General features: G+C 33.6%; 1 protein-coding gene across 6 annotated transcripts in view; it reads right to left on the reverse strand.

Annotated features, from left to right (window-relative positions):
• ARFIP1 (ARF interacting protein 1) overlaps nt 1–23,173 on the reverse strand; it is a 176,231-nt gene that overhangs the window by 66,520 nt on the left and 86,538 nt on the right. For all 6 annotated transcript variants that reach the window (XM_077139776.1, XM_077139772.1, XM_077139771.1 and 3 more), the window contains 2 exons: nt 15,478–15,699; nt 8,162–8,319 (listed from right to left, as the gene is read on the reverse strand). In XM_077139776.1, coding sequence (XP_076995891.1) covers nt 8,162–8,319; nt 15,478–15,699 — 380 coding nt within the window. The remainder of the gene's footprint in view (nt 1–8,161; nt 8,320–15,477; nt 15,700–23,173) is intronic.

Raw genomic sequence — 23,173 nt, forward strand, 5'->3', positions numbered from 1 at the left:
AACTACCATGAGAAAGGAGTAAGGTATGATGGAAATCAAGAGGAATAAGCACTTAATTAGATACATGAAAGAGCATCTCAGGACAGAATTAAAACACTATAACTAAATTTTGAAGGATGGTAATAGCTTACTAGGTGAATGGGGTAGGAAAAATGGTAGAACATTCCAGCAAGAGAATAGAGTGGAGAAAGGCATAAATTGCAAAATATCATGACACATTTGGGAGGTAATTCAGCTTACTAGAGCCTACAGTTGGAACATGATAATGGAAGGAATTAAATCCAGATAAGGAGCCAGGGTCTAGATTAAGCAGGGCCTCAAGGGCCATGCTAAAGGTATTAGATTTAGTCCAGTGGAATGGATGATGGGAAACCACTGAAAAACTTTTATCAAGAAAGTGACATGACTCTATTTGTTTAGGATAGGAGGATGATTCTAGTGGTAGTTTAAGGAATGGAGAATGAATTGAGGCAGCTGATTAAGATTTTGAGCAAATTTTTTCATCTCTTTGTGCTTCTATTTCACCTTAATAAAAAGGCCATATATGTAATAAGTATTTAGGGCTCCTGGTAATAACAATAATCTTTAGAATGCTTATTATTATGACCAAATTAGAAGAGGGAAGGCCAGAAGCAGATATATTAAAAACAATAAGGAATGAAGGAGAAAAATGTAGAGCTAAAAAAACACGTAATATGTGGTGACTTAATGCAAAGAGAAAAATAGATATCATCCTTCAACAGCCTCAGAACACATTTCTAAACAATACCGATGAATTTTAATACAAAGTTACAATACAGACCTTATGTCCTTTAATCTTTACAGTCAGAGTCTATAAATACATCAAGTAAAACTTTCTATAGAAGCTTTTTTTATAGTGCTCACAAACACCAGGAAGAGAATTGCAGTAAGTTTTCAAAATGCAACTCTTTCCTTCCACGTTGTCAGTCTGAATTGAGTCCACATCAATAAAGTTAATGATAGTTGGTTACTTTCTGGCTTATGTAAAACTTTCAGAGAATAGATGTCCATCTCTAAAAAGTCTTGACTACAACTGATTCCCTTGTGGTGCTATAGAAAAGTGTTGAATGGGTTTTAAGATTTTCTATCCTGAAACACAAGAGAGCTAGGAAATATTTGACCATGATGCATAATAGGAAGCATTAAAAGGCCAACCAGGCATTTGCCTAAATTACAACTTATTGTGCTGATCAATACATGACCTTTGCCCTAAAGCCACAAATTCTGGTTTTGACAGAGAAGAAAATTCAGCTACTAAGAAAATTTTAATGGAATTCCTTTTTTGAATAGTATCTAGGCAATACTACAGTCTTCAATCTACACTACAACATTACAACTAGTTAACTCAACTAGTTCATTAATGGCACAGAAATTCAAACCCCAATCTAAACACAATGAATACAATCATAAATTATAATTTGAATAAAAAATAATAAATTATGGATTGTGGATTGAAGCTGTTTGTTGGTTTTTAAAACACACAAGGTTATCTAAAGGTTTCCTTTAAGTAACTAGGTACCAAGTAAACATACATAGACTTATAATTTAGTTAAGAAGTTTCAAACAAATTTATAGTTTAAATTGTGATCTTAAACCACACTGAACTTTAAGACATATTTCTCATTGTAAGATATGAATTTCATTTTTCATAATAACATGTAAAAATCTCAGGGTGATCCACTCCAAGCTTAAGGCCCAGTGATCAAGAACCAAAGGCAGGAATGCAATAGGTTGTCATTTCGGATTTGCAATTGACTAGAAGGAAACAAATCTTTTAACCTTAAGAGGGTCATTTTTCCTTGTTAATTAAATATAAAATGTTCTATGTATAAAAAATGACTTTTCTGATAAATCTTGCTTTTTAAAAAATAGTTTTGACTTCTTTTTCTTTATTAGAAAAGCTGTGGATTTATGGAACAATCATACATAAAATGCAGGATTCCCACAACTCCCATGTGGTAGTTAGATTCAGGTGTCAACTTGGCCAGGTGATGATGCCCTGCTGTTCTGTGTCTGTGGACTTAAATCATCAGTATGTGATATTCATTTATGAGTGATTACATTTGCAGTGGGCTAAGGGGAGCCCCTTCCACAATGAGTGAGGTTTAATTTAATTAGCTGGAGGCTTAAAAGAGAGAGGTCAGAAGGCAGCTCAACACAGTACTGCCCAAGTAGCTCAGCAAACCTCATCTCAGCACTCACAGTTCAGCCTAGACGTTTAGAGATGCAGAAAGGAATCACTCCAGGGAAGGCCGAAGGAACCCAGAAGCCAGTAGAGAAGGCTAGCAGATGTTGCCCTGTGCCTTCCCATGTAACAGAGTACCCCAGATGAAAGCTAGCTACTTTTCCTCTGAAGAACTATATATATATATATATTTTGTATGCTGTGCAGTGGGGGTCACATTTCATTATTTTCCATGTGAATATCTTGTTATTGCAGCATCATTTGTTGAACTTTGTTTTTTTTTCTGAGTGCATAGGCCAGGAATTGAACCCATGTCTCCCACATGGCAGGCAAGCATTCTACCACTGAACTACCCATGCACCCTGAATTTTGAAGAACTATAAATTTTCAACTAAATAAATCTCCTTATTAAAAGCCAATTCATCTCTGGTGTGTTGCATTCTGCAGCTTCAGCAAACTAAAACACCACCCTATTACTAGCACCTTGCATTGGTGTGGAAAATTTCTTACAACTGATGATAACACATTTTTATAACCGTACCATTACCAAAACATTTCCATCATTGCAAACAGGAACCTGTACACCTTAAATCTTAACTTTCCAATGTCTACCCCAACTCTATCCCCTGGTAACCTATAATCTAGATTCTGACTCTATGATTCGGCCTATCCTGATTATTTCAAATCAGTGAGATCATACAATATTTGTCCTTTTGTAACTTGCTTATTTCATGCAACATGATGTCCTCAAGGATGATCCATGTTGTGGCATGTATCAGAACTTCATTCCCTTTTATGACTGAATAATATTCTATTGTATGCATATACCATATTTTGTTTATCCTTTCATCAGATGATGGACACTTGGCCAAATCCATATTTTGGCAATTGTGAATAATGTCACTATGAACACTGGTATGCAAATATCTATTTGAGTCCCCTCTTTCAATTATTTTAGGTATATATCTAGAAGTGGGATTGCTGGGTCAAATGGTACTTTTATACTTAGCTTTCTGAGGAAGCGCAAAACTGTCTTTCACAACAGCTGCACCACCTACATTCTTAATAACAATGAATGAATGTTCTTATTTCTCCACCTCTTTTTCAACACTAGTAATTTTTCTAATATAGACATTCTAACGAGTGTGAAATGGTATTTCATCATAGTTTTGGATTGCATTTCCCTGAAGGTTATTGATGTTAAATGTGTTTTCTGGCCATTTGTGTATCTTCTTTGGGCAGAAATCTATTCAAGTGTTTTGCTCATTTTTAAAATTGGGTTGTCTTTATGTCTTTAAATAAATGAAGGATTTCTTTATATATTCTGGATATCAAAACTTTATTGGATATGCCATTTCCAAATATTTTTGCCCAGTGTGTAAGTTTTCATTTTACTTTGATGATAAAGTCCTTGAGGAGCCAAAGTTTTTAATTTTGATGCGGTCCCAAATATTCATTTTTTTCTTTTGTTGTTTGTGCTTCAGGTGTAAAGTCTAAGAAACCATTGCTTAGCACAAGGTCCTGAAATGCTTCCCGACATTTTCTCCCAGGAGTTTGATAGTTCTGACTCGTATATAGGGGTCTCTCATCCCCATATACAAATTTGACGATTGGCTTTTCCATTTCTTCAAAGAAGGTTGTTGGAATTCTGATTGGGATTGCGTTGAATTTATAAATTGCATTGGGCAAGATTGACACCTTAAAGATATTCAGTCTTCCAATTCATGAACACAGAATGTCCTTCTATTTTTTAGATGTTGTTTGATTTCTTTTAGCACAATGTTTTACAGTTTTCTTTGTACAAGTCCTTTAAGTCCTTGGAGAGATTTATTCCTAAATATTTCTTTCTTTTAGTTACTATTGTGAATGGAGTTTTTTTCTTGATTTCTTCTTCCGATTGTTCATTGCTTGTGTATAGAAACACAACTGATTTTGGGGTGCTGATCTTGTGCCCCACCACTTTTCTGAATTCACTTATTACCTTTGGGAGCCTTGCTGCTGTGGATTTTTCAATTTTCTGTGTACAGGATCATGTCATCTGCAAACAGTGAAAGTTTTTCTTCTTCCTTTCCAATTTGGATGCCTTTTCTTTTTCTTGCATAAATACTCTGGCAAGAACTTTCAGTACTATGTTGAACACAATGGTAACAGTGGACAACCAAGTCTTGTTCCCAACCTTAGAGGGAAAGCTTTCAGTCTTTTACCATTAAGTAGAATGTTAGCTGTGGGCTTACATTTATGCTCTTTATCATGTTGAAGAAGTTTTCTCTCTTCCTAATGTTTAAGTTTTTATCAAGAAGAAGTGTTGACTTTTGTCAAATGCCTTTTTGCATCAATTGAGATGATCATATGGTTTTTTTCCTTCATTCTGTTAATGTGGTGTCCTTCTGTTGAGCCATCCTTGCATACAGAGGGTAAAATCCCACTTGATCATGGTATACAATTCTTTTAATATATTGCTGTATTCAGTTTGCTAGTATTTTGTTGAGGGTTTTCTGCATCTATGTTCATAAGAGATAATGTCTGTAGTTTTCTTTTCTTGTGGTATCCTAACTGGTTTTGGTAAGAGGGTGATGTTGGCCTTATAGAATGAACTAGGGAATGTTCCCTCAGCTTCAATTTTTTTGAAGTTTGAGCAGAACTGGAGTTAAGTCTTTTCAGAATGTTTGGTAGACTTTCCCTATGGAAGCCATCTGGTCCTGGGCTTTTCTTTGTTGAAAGATTTTTGATCACTGATTCAATTTTTATTAGTATAGATTTCTTGAGATCTTTTTTTTCTTGAGTCAATGTAGGTAGTTTGTGTGTTTCTAAGAATTTGTCCATTTCATCCAGGTTATCTAATTTATTGGAGTAAAGTTGTTCATAGCAACCTCTAACAGTCTTTTTTATTTCAGTGGGGTTGTTAGTAATGCCCCCCTTTCCACATCTGATTTTTATTTGTATGCTCTCTCTTTTCTTGTCATTTCCAGCTAAAAGTTTGCCAATTTTACTGATCTTTTCAAAGAACTAAGTTTTGTTTATTTTTATTGTCTCTACTGTATTTTTTGGTTTCTGTTTCACTTATCTCTGATTTAATCTTTGTTACCTCCTTCTTTCTGCTTGCTTTGGGTTTAGTTTGCTTTTCTTTTTCTAGTTGTTATGGTTTTGAATTAGGTCATTGCTTTGCAGTCTTCCTTCTTTTTTAATGTAAGCATTTAGGGTTAAAAATTTTCCTATCAGCACTGTCTTCACTACACCCTGTAAAATTTGATAGGCTGTATTTTCATTTTTACTTGTATCAAGATATTTCCTAATTTCACTTGTGATTCCTTCTTTGACCCTTTGGTAGATTAATTTGTTGTTTAATTTCCACATATATGTGAATTTTCCCTTTCTCCTTGCTGTTGATTTCTAGCTTCAAAGATTTATCAGTACTTTTATATGCATTTGCATTTTAGCTCCTGTGGGAAGTAAGAAGTGGAGTTACATACCAGACAATACACTACAATAATACTGGCATTTATAATTACCCAAATGATGATGTTTACCACAGGTCATTTCTTTGTGTCAGATTGAACTATTGTCTAGTGTCCTTTCCTTTCAGTCTGAAGAACTCCCTTTAGTATTGGCTTGTAGGGTTGATCTAGCGGTGATGAACTCCCTCAGATTTTGTTTATCTGGGACATCTTAATCTCTGCCTCATTTTTGCAAGAAAGTCTCACAAGATATAAAATTCTTAGTTGGCAGTTATTTTCCTTCAGCACTTTATTTCAACTCTGCCTTCTTGCCTTCATGTTGCTGATGAGAAATCAGCATGTGGGATTCCTTTGTATATAACATGTTGCTGTTTTCTTGCAGCTTTCAGAATTTCTCCTTGTCCTTTGCATTTGACACTCCAGTCAATGTGTGATGGGGCATATTTTTCTCCAAGTTTATTCTAGTGTTCTCGGGCCTTAGCAGTGCATATTCGGGTCTTTTGCTAAATTTGGGAAATTTTCTACCATTATTTCTTTGAATAGTCTATCTGTCCCTTTATCTCTTTCTTCTCCTTCTGGGACTTTCATAATGCATATATTGCTATGTGCTTCATGGTATCCTATAGGTCTCTTAGGTTATTTTTGCATTTTTAAATTCCTTCTCTTTCTGCTCCTCAATCTGATTTATTTCAAGTGTCTTATCTTCAGGTCCACTGAATATTTCTTTTGCCAGCTCCAATCTGCTCTAGAATCTCTCCTGGGAATTTTCCATTTCAGTTATTGTGGTCTTCAACTCCAGTAATTCTGTTTTGTTCTTTTTTAAAAAAATTATCTATTTATTTAGACTCTCATATTGCTCATTCATTGTTTTTCTGATATCCTTTTGTTCTTTCTCTGTAAGTTTCCTTTATCTCTGAGCATGCTGAAGATCTTTTTTAAAGATTTTGTTGGCTATGTCCATGTCTTGGTCTTCTTCATTGGTATTTCTGGGATTTTTATCCTCTTCCTTTGGATGGGCCATCATTTCTTTTTGCTTTGCCTTGAACTCTTTTGTTGCACACTGTATATTTTAATATTTTAAAATTAACTCTGGGATTTATTACCTGAAATAACTGTCCCTTGATTTTGTAACCTGCTGGTGATAAGCAGAGATTTTCTTGAGCTTCAGCCCCACTATTAGGAAGGTCTGTCCAAGGCGAACACAGCATGTAGGGTTTTCCCTGTCTTTATGGACCTGTGTCTTGTCCTGGGCTTTTGCTCATTACTTGTTTGGGAGGTCCCTGTTTATAGGAATTTGGTTGTTCCCTCTGTTTCCCAGGAGACAGCCCTCCTTCTCCTGAATGTCTGAAGCCAGTAAGCCCATGGTTTGGATTTTTAAAAAGCATGCTAGAAATGAAGGCCAAAGAGAAAGATACTATATGTTGAGTAACAAATATGAGGTGGATGATTTCAGTAGAGAAACGGGAAGTAGATTCATGTAGTTCTTAACTAGGAAGTGGTAGGGGGTACTTTTGAAGCAAAAGAAAGGAATTTCCATCTTCAAATCTCAGAAATATCAAAATAATCTAAAAGACTAGAAAATAAGAATGCTTATTAAAATTGTTAAAGAGATAATAGGAACAATATCCACTATGAACAAATTAGGGTATTATGAATAAGAAACAGACAGATTTGGAAACGATGAAACAGACAGATTTGGAAACGATGAAACAGAACTTACAGAAATGAAAAACAGACAAGATGAATCCTTTGAAAAATATAGGACAATGTCCATGAAAAGATTTATAAAGAGTCTGGAAAACCAATTAATGGGAATGTTATTGAAGAGATTTATCCAAAAGTATAAATCCCTCTTATTTCTTTTCTTCAGCTTCTGATTTTAATACAGGGTTAGGAAATAATTAAAACAATAAAGAAAAGTCAGGGAAAAAAAAACAAGACCCAAATCCAAATAAACCACACTCTATCCCCCATGCTTTCCCCACCAGTTACCACAACTGTTTGTTCTGACCTTCATTTCCAAACATGAAGCGTCAGTAAGACTCCCTGGTAGAGTACAGGGTCATGCCCTCCTCTAAGGAAACTAGGGAGGAGAGACCCTGCATTTCCCTATTTCTTGATCATATACATATACGATCAAGATACAATTTATTGGACACTCTCACTCAGTACTTTGAATCTAAAAATAATGAAACAAAAATTTGGGGACAGTTTGGAAATTATTTATGGTAGCTGTGGCAGCATGAGGTCCACAGGCATCCAACATCAGAGTTCTGATTAGATTTTTCTGAGGCACTACCTTTGGTTCCTGTCCATTTTCAGAATCTTGCTCTCTTGCCTTTCTGTTGGTTCTGTGAGCTAATCTATAATCTTCCAATACATTCTTTTTCTGCCTACATTAGCCAGTTGGTTTCTGTTTCTGTTGTTTACAACCAAAAACCTTAACTAAATTACATACAGTTTGTAAAATGGACCAAAAATAGTGAAAATTTATACCTACCTGGCACTTTCATACTGTTTCACAGTCAATAATGTATCTTCAATTGTTTTATTCACCAAAGTGTTCACACTGGCGATAAAAAAATTAATGGCCCCAAGAAGAGTCTCTCCATTTTTAGCCAGCAGCTTCTGGGTATCTGCATTATAGCCAAATTCTTCCTAAAACAAAGAACTCAGCTTAACTTATCCAACAAAAAATATCAACTGTGACTAAAATAGCTCAATCATATTAACTAGTGGGAAAGTAACTGATTTAGAAATCTAGCCTTAGGAGTTTTACTTTTTCTTTCAATATTTAAATAAGTAGAAATTTAAATCACAAGCAGCTATAAAATTACTGAAAAATTCTAATAAGCCAAAATTGTAATCAGTTCAGACATATAGTTAAATTTTAAATAATTTAAAAGTTAAACTACTTTGTACTAGAAAAAATCTGTTCATTCCTACATTTTATTTCTATCACACTGTACGCACAGCTGTTAGGAAGAAAAATATAGCAGATCATTAATCAGAGAAACAACTATAACTATTAAACCTAATTAGGTAACAACTGGCTAAAATTTTCAAACATAAAACAGTGCATTTTTTGTGTGTTTTGACTGAATCTCCTCAAAGTATAAATATTAACAACATGCATTTCTTTGTAAACTTAATGACCAGTATTTGACTCCAAGCTCAAGTCTATCTAGGCACACAGCTGAGGAAAGATCACTCAACACCAACTTTAATTCTTTCTCTCTGAATAAACTGAGTCAGCTTAGCAAACATTACCAGAGCATGTTCAGATTTGGCAAGAACCAACCCTAAATTTCCACGAGTGAAAACTTTCCAGTCTAAGCTTAATTAATGGATCAATCATGAGCACATTCGACCAAATAAAATGTTGATCATATTTTATTGTACAGATGTATCAATTTGAGAATTCTTTAGTGCATCATAAAGCATTTTTCAATTCTAGCTGAAAATAATGTAATAGTAAATTAAACTAGAATCTAAGAAAATGCTAATTTAATGTTAGTGCTGTTGCTATAATCAAATTTCTAGGTGATAAAATATTCAATAATCCAATAAATAGAAGGAAAGTAAAATTATCTTTTTGTACTTAAAGCATTTTCCATCTAGGCAAGGTCCTTTTAACTCTTTACTGTAGACTTCGTATTCAAAATTTCACAGATTGTGACTTCCAAATATTAGCAGATAAAGAATTACAGGAAAAGAATATCAATCAATATAAGCAAAAAACTAAAAAGAGAGACAGCATAAGTAAAGATTTCTGGAACCAAGTTTCTATAAGGTTATACACTGAAATCTAAATCAACCGTAGAGCAATAGAAAAGTGCAAGAGAAAACATTTTTACAACTTTTGGAGAAAGTCAGCAGAACATTTTATAACTGTATTTATTTCCTTTGGTATTTATCAAGAGGTAAAAGGTAAAATAAAGAATCAACAAACAAGTGGAAGAAAAATATGAAAGTTCTATTATATTTTAATAGTTCAATATAATATCATAGTTCATAAAAAGTAAGGAAACCTTCTCTGCTCACTGTATAAAAAACATATTATCAGGGTGGTGCAGTGGTGGCTCAGTGGCAGAATTCTTGCTTGCCATGCCAGAAACCCGGGTTCAATTCCCGGAGCCTGCCCATGCCAAAAAACAAAAACAGAAAATCGTTTTATCATTACACCACATCCTTGCAACATTGTGTTAATTTCTAAAAGTTCTCAATACGCACAATTCCACATTATTAACTTTGAAAATGCCAGAAATCCTCATTTAGCCACAGGAAAATATATCTAACCTAGGAGGCTGCTCTTTTACTAAAAAAAATACCAGCATATAGTAAGATGAAAAAGTAGCTAATTAGAAAGTTATGTAGTAGAACTTGGAATCCTATATTTACAGATGAGACAAAAGGCTTAAGCTTAAAGCCAACAAGAAGAGTAAATTGACAGTGTTCTGTTTCTTGAGTGTAAATAAAATCCATAATTCTGGGAAAATAATGTATATATAACTTAAGAATTTAATGTATACGTTGAAAACTCACCTAGACAAAATAAAAAGTGTTTATCTTTTACCCTATATAGTAGGTAAATGAAACATAGTTGTAAAAGGATATAAAATAATAATATAAAATAATTGGGACATTAGTTAGTAAAAAATGAATATACATAACATATATACATTATAAATAAACAAACATACCTTTTTTGGGGTGATGAAAATAAAACATTGACTCTTAAAATTTCATTTACTTAGGACAAGTTATTTTAGAATTCTTAGTTGTACAGAGGTGTTCTTACACATTCAATTGCCTTAACAATTACATAAAACAGTCTTGGTACACTAAGAACACAATTATAGCTCTGAACTGTTACTGAAGAAGAAAGGCTAATACAATCACTTGATCTAAAAATTTGGTTGTTTTATGGAGGGAGCAAAATTTCAAAACATTTCTTTACTTTTTTCCTCTTGAGCAGCTCCTACATAATTCACATCATTTGCCAGATGTAAATAACCACAGTTTCCCATTAAACTTATACACTGGGAAAAAATAATGGAAACATCTGATTGGATTTAAAATGCCAAGTTTTAATACTAGAAGTGATTACCTAATTAATAACAAATGGGTTGTTTTAAGCAACGCAGAGCAGTAAAAAAACTAGAATTACAAGTACTAATTAATAATTGATATTAATATGGATTGAGGGTTTCCTGTAACCCTCTAAGACTGAGAAAATAAATTTTAGATGAAGTAACATGAATAGAACTAGGAGTGAGAAAAATGTGATAAAATGGCAAAAGTCCAGTTTTGGAATTTGTAGATCTCCAATTTAAATCTTGATTCTGCCAGTGACTGGATTTGTCTATTGTAAATTACTCAAATTCTTTTTGAGTAAATTTTGTAATTTTGTAAATTACTCTTAATTTCTTACTAATTAAATGAAGACAATTCCCTAGGAAGCTGGGTAGGAAGTTATCTCATATATGAGATAACCTGTATAAAGTTTCCGACAGATAATAGACATTCATTAAAAGATAATTTCCGATTCTTTTCAATTGATTTGCTTTTTTCCTTTATAAAATGAAGGTATTAGACTAATCTTTAAATTTCTTTAAATTTCTCAACTCCCAAATGCCACAATCTCAACAACAGCTATCACAACCATCATCATTTATACACTGTCACTGCATGTCAGCACTATACTAGCATTTTTCATAGATCTCAGTTAATGTGGCATAAGGTAGGAGACAGTGGAGCCCAGCTCCTCACCACTGCACTCTACAAACTTTTATCTCAACAAAGGGCCAGTCTTGGAGATTTCAGAAAAGTAAATCCATTGAACAGTAGGGAGAGAAAGCAAAAGGGACTCCAAACAGACAGAAAACAAGAAGTCTGGTTAGTGTATAGTCTCAGATTGCATCGAGGTTAATTACGTGCAGAGTGGAGTGAGCTGATACTATTTACTAGCTAAGTAGACATTTTGGACAGTTTCTTTTAGCACTCACTAGGATCAGGAAAAACTGTCATCACCAGTTACCTACCGGGCTCAATGGACCCTTTCCATTTTTTGCATTTTTAAGTAATTTTTATAAACAAGTTAAGAAGAATTTAGGAAAGGTGAAAAATAACTTCATCATGAACTTTAATAAGAATTTAAACAGAGAAACCCAAATTTTTATTTCATATATTCCTGGTTCTGAAAGTATATATACTTAAAATAGGCAACGTCCTTTGAATGCAAGTAACAGCTCATCAACTGTCATGTAAGAACCTAGAACGTGGTAAAGGATTAGCTAGACATTTCTCCAAAGAAGATATACAAAGGCCTATAAGCACAAGAAAAAATGTTCAACAACAACAAAAAGTCAATAGGTAACTGCAAATCAAAATCACAATGAGATATCACTTCATACCCACTAAGATGGCTGTAATAAAAAAGATAATGCAACAAGTGCCGGCAAAGATGTGGAGAAATTAGAACCCATGTACATTTCTGTTGGGAATGTAAAATAGTGTAAACTGCTTTAGAATAGTCTGACAGTTACTCAAAAATGTTATACAAAGAACTACTAATTGACCCAGCAATTCCATTCCTATGTATATACCCAAAAGAACTGAAAACATGTTCACACAAAAACTTGTATGTTCATAGCAGTATGATTCATAATAGTCAAATATGGAAAGAAAACAAATTTCATCAACTGATGAATGGATAAACAATATGTGGTATATATACACAGTAGAATATTATTCTGCCATAAAAAGGAATGAAGTACTGATACAGGTACAAAATGGATGAACCTTGAAAACATCATCCCAAGTAAAAGAAGCCGGACACACTACTTGATTCCATTTATATGAAATACCCAGAAGAGGCAAATTCATGGTGATATGAAGTAGATTAGTGGTTACTGGGAGCTGGGGAAAGAAGGGAATGGGAAGTGACTTCATGGACATGGAGTTTCTGATGAAATGTTCTTGAATGTGATAGTGGTGACTGATACACAACTTGTGACTATACTAAGCAGTAAAAAACATATCTCCTGAAGGTGATAGAAAGGATCTTTTAATGACTCTCTATTTTATTAACTGTATACATTACAAGGGTGAACTTTGTGGTATGTTAATTATATTTCAATAAAACTGTTATAAAAAAAAGTAACTGGAACATATCCGCCTTGTAAATACTCATTCCAGTTTTCAAATAAATCTCCAACAAGTTCTAGCTTATCATTATTTCTGGTTCTTCCTCTTGCACTTGCATCAAAAACACAATGTTATTGATTCTAGATTTCAAATACATCTCTTATTTTCCCTTACTTTTAGATATTTTTGAACTCACAATTTCACAATGCAATAATGCAATACTTTTTTTTTTTACAATGTGATACTTTCGAAAACTTTACTCAAAATTTTGTTGAAGAGAAGATGGCCATATACTTTAGTCCATTAATTCTCATTTTTAGATTTATAAACATCAATTAGAATGTTCAATCCAATGATGTTTAAAATTTCTACATCACCTATTTCCTTAAAATCACCTTTGTACATAAATCTGCATTTATCCATCTATCCTTTTAGCCAAACAGGATGGTCCAGATTCTTGTTAAAAAGTATTGCATGATGGAGTCATTCCTGTTGAGTGACTAACAATGAAAAAAACTATCTCTTCTGTCCTTAAAAATTAATTGTTTGGTACAGCAGGCAGAGTTCTCTCCTGCCAAGCTGGATTCCCAGTGCCTGCCCATGCCAAATAAATAAATTGAATAAATAAATAAATAACTGATTCTTGATTTTGAGAAAATTCATCTAGTCATATAAAAACTCATAGCCTGAGATTTCACTTAAAAGGTCATATTTTGTCATCATCATTAAAGTTGACAAACCGTTTCTTAGCATTCATCTTCTGATTTGTCTACTAATATTGGAATGTCTTCCTCTGCTATTGTCTTCTCTTTTCCATTATGGGCAGGAAAAGTTCTAAATTGTCAACTGAGCTGCATGAACATTTAAAAAAAAAAAAACTACAGAGATGGTTTCTCCATATTTCCTTTGATATATTTCACCATTTTATTTATATGGTGAATATATATTTCATCATTCTTCTAGACAATTCCATCATTCCTTTGTTTTTTTATAACTTCTTAAAGCATAGTCTGAAATAACTGATGAGTAATGATGAAATAATTTCTAAGAATGATGAAATAGCAAAATTTTTCAAGATATAGGAAAGATAAGCTCATTATAATCGGATACGAATTTTATTTACAAAAGGGTCCAATGGGCCCATCAGGGAGTTGCAAGGTGGTTTTCTTCTATTAAAAAAAAAATTCGCATTGGAAGGTCTTTAAGAAGGAATGAAAATCCTGAAATATCAATCTTTATAATGAGTTAGAACTGCTCAAACAAGAAACACAAAAATTAAAATTGGGTCCAATGTTCTTGAATACTTAGGTTTAACTTAAGTTTAACTTCTCAGTTCTGTAAGAGTAATTTCTACACATGGAAAAAGAAAATAATAAAAATACCTGCTACCTAAGACTGTTTAGGTATTTAATGAGCAAATACATACAGACAGCACTAGAATAGTGTCTGCCATATAGTAAGCCCCCCAACTTGTGTTATTATAATTAACGGTCTACTGAGTGTAACATTACTAATAACATTGGTGTAACACTTCCTCATACCCAACACCCTAGCCACTTTTATTTCCATACCACGGGATTTTCCTCTGGCCCACAGATCCTCTAAAAATTCCAGTTAAAGAGAAACTCAGAGATCATGGAAAAACATATGCAGGCCTGGATATAAATTCCAGTTCTACCACTCATTTACCGTGTGATCTGATAAAAGCTATCTACCTTTTTTAGCCTCAGTTTTCTCAACTACAAAATGGAGATAATATTTTCTTTAGCATTGTGAAAATGAATTACAAGATATGATTGATAAAAAGTATCTAACTCATTGAATGTTAAATTGTGGGCACTTAATAACTATAGCGGTTGTGATTCTCTAGCTTTCCAAACATTATATTAGTTATAATATAATTATATATTTATATATATATAAATTATATATAATTCTTTTCATCTAATGATGCAATTAAAATTGAATCTCAATATTTTTCACTATTATGACATGTCATTATTTTGTCAAAATTTCTTTGTCCACAGCTCTAAATATCATTGCAGTGATCAAATTATCTAACTCTTCAAGTTAGGAGTCTGTAGGCAAGGAATAATTACCTGCACTTTTGGCTCCAATAGAGAAAACAAACAAAAAAGCAGACATAAAAGGGGTTATGCAAGATATCAAAAGAAACTCTTAAGAATGCTTTGATGAATACTTAAAGAGAAATATACATAAAAGTAATTTCATTCTAAAATTCATAATTTATATTAATAGTTTCATTAGTGGGCATTATAAATTCAGTCAAACAAGTTGCTTATTGTTCAAGACACTTGGAGACTGAGAAAAGATATTTTCAATAGGTGTCTGAATTTACTTTTTACCCATGCCCAGATTACATGGCTATAGTCCTTTCTAGGCTCATGAAAGTTGGCTCTCTGCTCCCTTCTTACTTCTCTTGAACTCTTCCCCTGAAGCTTTCAGCTAATAGTCTTTCTAGAGTACAAATGGATCATTATGTTGACAGGAGTCAGGTGGGCCTTCTTAAGGATTATATGAAATTTCTTCAAAGAATACCTCAAAATTCCAATTTCATTAAGAGCTCATCAAATCAAAATATAACAAATTACTTTCAAGATACTTCTATTACCATTTGTCCCTTAGAACTATTGAAATTAATCTTACATGGAGTTCTAGTGACTTCAAACTCAGGTCAGCAAATGCATCTCCAAGTTGTCTTTGAGTATGCACCATCTGGAAAAGCTGGGTGGACAATGTCTGAGCCAATCTTAGAATATTTTCATATTTTTTCTTGTTCTCTCTTAATATATCAATCTGAGCTTCCAGTTCAAGGTCCACAGTTCTTGAGCCACGACCTAACTTCTCGGAGATAATCTGCCGAGTGCACTGAAAGTAGAAAGATGCACTTTGTTTAGGAAACAAGAACGCTACAAATACAGAAATCTAAAGGTACAAATGCTAGAGCAAATGGCATCTACCATTTTTGGCTTCAAACAAGCTAGCTATACAAACTGAAAATTGTCAGTTACCTTAGAAGTTCATCAGGACTTTAGAAAGAAAATTTATTAGACATGTCTCAACTATTACTAATTAGAGTAAGTTTTAAGACTAGTTAACTAATTTAAACCTGCCAGAGGAGTTCTCTCCCATAATTATATTCTAAATTTACTGCATTCAGATAATTTAAACAATGGGAAACAGACATTAATTCAGCAACAATATTGAACTATTAAATAGGAATAATAAAAATATCAAAATTCTATCTCCTGAATTGTTTCAAATACTTTTTTTCCTTCTATATTCCCTTTAAATACAATATGTGTGTATGCTGAAGGGAGGGGTGGTGGATGAAGGGAAAACAGTAGGGAGAGAGATGGGGAAAGAGGGGAACAAGAGAGAGAATTTAGAGATTCCTGAATTATTTTTTACTTTCGCCTAGAAAGCATAGTATTAAATTATGTTATTTGACCCCAGAAATAATGCTACAGGAACCTTTAATTTTAAAGAAGCATTTAATTTCAGAGTTCAAACGAATAAATTTTGTAGTAATTTTTTTCAGAAATCAAAAATTATAAGAAACTTCATCACTAAATAATACATTTTAAGGGTTACCACAAAGAACATTAATATATTCAACATTATTAAAAATTATTTAAACTATTCTAAAAGAGTAACATAATTTGAAAGACACTACAAAAGACAAATTTTTTTTTTTTTTTTGGGTGCATGGTCCGAAAACTGAAAAAATACAATTTTTAAGCAAAAGTTAACAATTGTTCTTTTCCCTTGTCTTTCAAGGTTTGGTTAAAGAATTAATATCTGTTGTAAAAATGAAAATAAAGCAGAAATTACATGAAATAAAGGTAAATGTCCTTTTCCTGCCTTTAACCCCAACACCTGTTAATAGTCTGATGGGTATTCTAGACTTTCCTTTAAACATTTATAACTACAGATATAATATTTTTAAAGTAAGCATGAGCTTATGCTGCTATACATAATATACTGAATTTTTTTCTATAAACATAAATACCTTGAGACCTTTCCTTGTCAATACACATAAATCTAAATATTTATTTAATGTTAGTATATTTTATGTTATTTATTTAATTTTCAACTTAAAATTGAATAGCCTGAAAATAAACAGCATGAAAATTAATTTTCAACTTAAAATTGGCATACTCTCTCTTTTGATCAATGAAGGACCTTCATGACTAATTATATTTTTGCAAATGAGTTCTTTTTAAAAGTAGATAAATTCCTAATGATAAAGAATGATAGGATGGGTGAGAGACCAAAACTTACTGTGGAAAACAAACATACACATACTTCTGTGTGCTGGTTTGAAACTGCTATGTAACCCAGAAAAGCCATATTCTTTTAATCCTAATCCAATTTTTATACAGGTAGCCATGCTCTTTTAATCCTGATCCTATATTGTAGGCCCTGAATAGCCAAAAACATCTGGAGAAAGAAGAACAAAGTTGGAAGACTCACACTACCTGACTTCAAAGCATAATACAAAGTTACAGTGGTCAAAACAGAATGGTACTGGCATAAAGAAAGAAATGTTGATGAATGGAATCAAATTGGGAGTTTAGAAATAGACCCACACATCTATGGCCAAATGATTTTTAGACAAGATTTCCAAATCCATTCAACTGAAACAGAATAGTCTCTTCAACACATAGTGCTGGGAAAACTGGATATCCATATCCAAATTAATGAAAGGGGACCCCTATTTCACATCTTATAAAAGAATTAACTCAAAATAGATCAACGACCCTAAATATAAGTGCCAGAACCACAAAACTTCTAGGAGAAAATGTAAGGAAGCATCTTCAAGATCTTGTGGTAGGTGGTGATTTCTTAGACTTTACACCCAAAGCATAAGAAAGAAAAAATAGGTAAATAGACTTCCTCAAAATTAAAAACTGTTGTGCTTCAAAGGATTCTGTCAAGAAAGCATAAAGACATCCTGCTCCAGAAGAGAAAATATTTGGAAACCACATATCTTATAAGGGTTTAATATCCTGACTATATAAAGAAATCCTACACCTCAACAATAAAAAGACAAACAATTCAATTGAAAGATGGGCAAAAGACTTGAATAGACATTTTCCCAAAGAGGAAATACAAATGGCTAAAAGCACATGAAAAGATGCTCAACATCACTAGCTATTAGGGAAACAATAAATCAAAACCATAATGAGATATCATTTCACACGTACTAGAATGGCTACTATTAAAAAAAAAAGAAAAAACAGAAAACTAAAAGTGTTAGAGAGGATGTGGAAAAATGAAGTCCTGATACATGTAATGTGGATGAAACATGAGGACATTATGTTGAGTGAAATAAGCCAGATACAAAAGTACAAATATTGTAGGATTTCACTAACTAATATGAACTAATTATAATGAACAAACTCAAGGAGTTAAAAACTAAAGTACAGGTTACCAGGAGATAGAATGAAGGTAAGGAATGGGGAGCTGATGCTTACATTCGGAAATGGATAGAGGTGATGGTACATTAATGTGAGTGTAATTAATAGTGATGAATTATGGGTGTGATTGTGGTTGAAAAGGAAAGGCTAGGGCCCTGTAGGCCACTAGAAGGAAAGTCAGAGGATAAACATGGGACTAAATAACATGGTGAACTCTGTTGTAGATGATGACTGTAGTTAATAGTAAAAATATAAGAACATTCTTCAATGAACTAGAACAAATGTACGTCACTAAAACACAGTATTAAGAATAGGGCGGTATATGGGAAAAAATATATCTACTACAAACTATGGACTACAGGTAACAGTAATATTGTGATATTTTTTCATCAATTATGACAAAGGTACCATACTAATACCAAATGTCAACAACAGGGTTGGTATCAGGAGTATGGGATTTTTCTTTCTGGAGCAACGAAAAACATTTTAAAATTGATTGTGGTAATAAATGCACAACTCTATGATTATACCAAAAGTCAATGATTGTACACTTTGGATGGTTTGTACGGTGTGTGAATAAGATTGTTAAAAAATTTTTTAAATAGAAGAGAATTAAGAATCTCAGTTTTCTACACCTCTTAAAAGTCTTTATAAATGGAAATGACTTAACCATGAGCTAGTGATGCTATTCCGCTTTCCACATTTATCAATTAAAAATTTATTTTGAATATGATAGGGTTAATGAAACAAAGTTGAAAAGGCAGGAGAAAGCTAAAGTAGATTTATGACCCTGTCTAATCTCCTACTTTGGGAAGATGGATGAAATAAAGTGATAGAATACAAAATTCTATCATTTTGGGTCAGAAATTCATAAGATAGTCACTGGGTACTCTGAGTATTTCAGTACACCAAAAACTTTCCTGTAATGCTAAACAATGAATAAAAACATGTTAATATGAGGAAAAGAATAAATTCATGGCAATAACTGACAGACAGTAAAAATATTAAAGTGAAGGACAGAGAAGTAGAAAGCATAGAAGAAAATAAACAGGGGAAATAGGTCAACCAATAAATGAATGATGCAAGTTAACAAGAAAAACAGCAATCAAAGTTTGGAAAACACTGGTTTAAGTCAGTAAAGATTAACTTGATAAAGTTAAACTTGATAAATAAACACTGCTGGCAAATTATTAAAATATTTTTAAAATGTGTTTAATGTTGGGAAAGCTACCATACAGTTCTATTCTAGACTAGGAAAAACAAACACAAACAAAACCAGAATTCATTATTCACAACTATTCTACATATGAGAATAAATAAGAAAATAAATTTCGGAAATAAAATCACATAGACAAAAATAATATTTAATAAGATGTGTTCAAGTTCTAAACTTAAAATAGTTCCTATTATATATTTGGGTTTAATCACCAAAATGGTCTTGGGTTTTAGTCGCACACATATGTAAAATTTTAAAATATTAGTTACCATCTATTTTCGACAAAATATTTTCATCTTTCCTGACCAAAAGGGGGAAGAGTGAAATGAGACAAAATGAAGTGTCAATGGCTGAGAGATTCCAAACAGAGTCGAGAGGTTACCCTGCAGGTTATCCTTACGCATTAAATAGATATTACCTTTTTAGTTAAGGTAGTAATGGAGAGGTGGGAGAGAACTGCCTGAAAATGTAGAGCTGCGTTCCAGTAGCTATGTTTTTTGAAGATGATTGTATAATGATATAGCTTTTGCAATGTGACTATGTGATTGTGAAAACCTTGCGTTTTATGCTCCTTTTTATCTACCTTTTCGACAGATGAGTAAAACATACAGATTAAAAATAAATAATAAGGGGAACAATCTACAAAATAAATTTAGTAGATTGAAATGATAGTGATCAATGAAAGGGAGGGGTAAGGGGTACGGTATATATGAATTCTTTTCTGTTTTCTTTTTATTTCTTTTTCTGAATTGATGCAAATGCTCTAAGAAATGATCATGATGATGAATATACAACTATGTGATGATACTGAGTTACTGATTACATATGTAGAATGGAATGATCATATGGTGAGGGTGAGAGAGAGAGAGAGAGAGAGAGAGAGAGAGAGAGAGAGAGAGAGAGAGAGAGAGAAACTATATCTGAGGAACAAAGGAGGTTCTCTGGGGTGACTCTTGGGCATAATTTTAAGTAGGCTTAGTCTATCTTTTGCAGGGATAGATTTCATAGGGGAAAACCCCAAGATCAAGAGCTCAGCCTATTGATTTGGTTGTCCCCATGGCCTGTGATAATATCAGAAATTCTCCAAATGGGGAAGTTGAATTTTTCCCCCTTTCTCCCCATTCCCCTATGGGGACTCTACAAGTAATTCTTTAGTAACTCTTCAAAACACTGTGATTTATCAGGGCATCACAGTAACCCGGATAAACCAACAAAATCTCATGCCCTATTCAAGGTTCCATGTACTTATGGTGTTCGATTAAACTGACCATCCAAGTTAAATTAGGAAATGCACTAGTCAAAATATACATTTTGTACCAAATAAACATTTCTCCCTTTAGTCTCACACAGAAGTTGAAGTTTCAAAATATGAATGACCATCTTTTTTCAACACCCTGCAATACTGGCATTCCTTTGTTCTTCCTCATGCAAAAATATTTCTAAATTTGTACATTTAGTCACCATCATTGTACACTCTAGGCATTCCTAAATTATACCATCTCAGACTTTGTCTATCTTTCCTTCTGGTTTCATACATGCCCCTAGCCCTTATTCCTCTATTATTCTCACAGTTAGTGTACTTACATTATTGTGCAACAATCAGATAGTATTGGGTTCTCCATTTCTGAATTTCTAAAATCAGCTCTGTAGTGTAATCTGTATCCTTTTAGCACCAATTATCCAATCTGTACCCTATTTCTATCTCCTGAAAATCTGTGTTTTTAAATGAAATTCTCCAAGTTCACTCATTAATGTTAATTCATATCAGTGACACCATATAGCATTTGTCCTTTTGTTTCTGGTAAATTTTACTCAGCATAATGTCTTCAAGATCCATCCATGCTACATGCTTCATGAATTTATTCCGTCTTACAGCTGTGTAATATTCCATTATATGTATATACCACAGGTTTTTTAGGCACTCATCCATTGATGGACATTTGGGCTGTTTCCATCTCTTTGCAATTGTAAATAATGCTGCTGTAAACATAGGTGTGCATGTCTGTCTGTGTCCTTGCCCTCAAGTCCTCTGAACAGATACCTAGCAATGGGATTGCTGGATCATACTGGCAATTCTACACTTAGCTTCCTGAGGAACCACCAAACTGCCTTCCACAGTGGTTGTACCATTTTACATTTCCACCAACAGTGGATAAATGTGCCTCTTTCTCCACATCCTCTCCAGCACTCATAATTTTCTGGTTTTTTAATATTGGTCATTCTGGTGGGTGTGAGATGATATCTCATTGTGGTTTTGTTTTGTATTTCCTTAATAGCCAGTGAACTTGAGCATCTTTTCATGTGCCTTTTAGTCATTTGTATTTTCTCTTCTGAGAAGTGTCTGTTTATGTCTTTTGCCTATCTTTTAAGTGGGTTGTTTGTCTTTTTGTTGTTGAGTTGAACAATCTCTTTATGTATTCTGGATATTAGACCCTTATCTGATGGGTTTCCAAATATTGTATCCAATTGCATAGCCTGCCTTTTACTTTCTTGACAAAGTTCTTTGATGCACAAGAGTGTTTAATTTTGAGGAGTTCCCATTTATAATTTCTTTCTTCAATGCTCGTGTTTTGGGTGTAAGATCTATGAATCTACCACCTATTACAAGTTTTATAAGATGTTTCCCTATATTTTCTTCTAAAAGTTCTATGGTCTTAGATCTAATGTTAAGGTCTTTGATCCATTTTGAGTTATTTTTTTGCATAATTATGGTGTGAAATATGGATTTTCTTTCATTCTTTTGCACATGGATATCCAGTTCTCCAAGCACCATTTACTGAAGAGACTGCTCTGTTCCAGGTGACTTGGCTTGACTGTCTTATCAAATATCAACTGTTCATAGATGAAAGAGTCCATACCTGTACACTCTATTCGATTCCACTGGTCAGTATATCTATCTTTACGCTAGTACCATATGTTCTGACTACTGTAGCTTCATAATATGCCTTAAAGTCAGGTAGTGTGAGACCTCTGACTTCATTTTTCTTTCTCAAGATACTTTTAGCTATTCGGGGGCACCTTGCCCTTCCATATGAATTTGGTTATTGGGTTTTCTATTTCTGCAAAGTAAGCTATTCGGATTTTAATTGGTATTGCTTGAATCTATAAATCAATTTAGGTAGAACTGACATCTTAACTATATTTAGTCTTTCAATCCATGAACATGGATGACCTTCCATTTATTAAGGTCTTCTGTGATTTCTTTTAGCAATTTCTTATAGTTTTCTTTGTATAGTCTTTTGTATCCTTAAATTTATTCCTAAATATTTGTTCTCTTGGTTACAATTGTAAAGGAAATTTTTTTCTTGATTTCCCCCTCAGGTTGCTCATTACTAGTGTATAAAAACACTACAGGCGGAGGTTCGCAGGGCGCGGAGTGGCGGGGGCGGAACGAGAAGCAAGAGACTTCCGGAGAAGATGGCGGCTTAGTAAGACGCATGGATCTTAGTTTCTCCTCCAGGACAGCTACTAGGGGAGTAGAAACGATACAGAACAGCTCCCAAAGCCACGACAGAGATAAAAAAGACAGCGTACCCCATCCTGGAACGGCTGGCTGGCTGAGAGAACCCGCTCTGGAGAGATCGCCGAGGGGCGCGGGCTTCACTGGGCGGGGCGGCAAGTGGCCGGAGTAACTCCCTTCTCCCTCCCCGGGCCGGCTGGGAGAATTGGACAGGCGGTCCCCTGAAACCGCGGCGGCTGGCGC

The sequence above is a fragment of the Tamandua tetradactyla genome, chromosome 22 (genome assembly GCF_023851605.1).
Source record: "Tamandua tetradactyla isolate mTamTet1 chromosome 22, mTamTet1.pri, whole genome shotgun sequence".
Taxonomy (NCBI): Eukaryota; Metazoa; Chordata; class Mammalia; order Pilosa; family Myrmecophagidae; genus Tamandua; species Tamandua tetradactyla.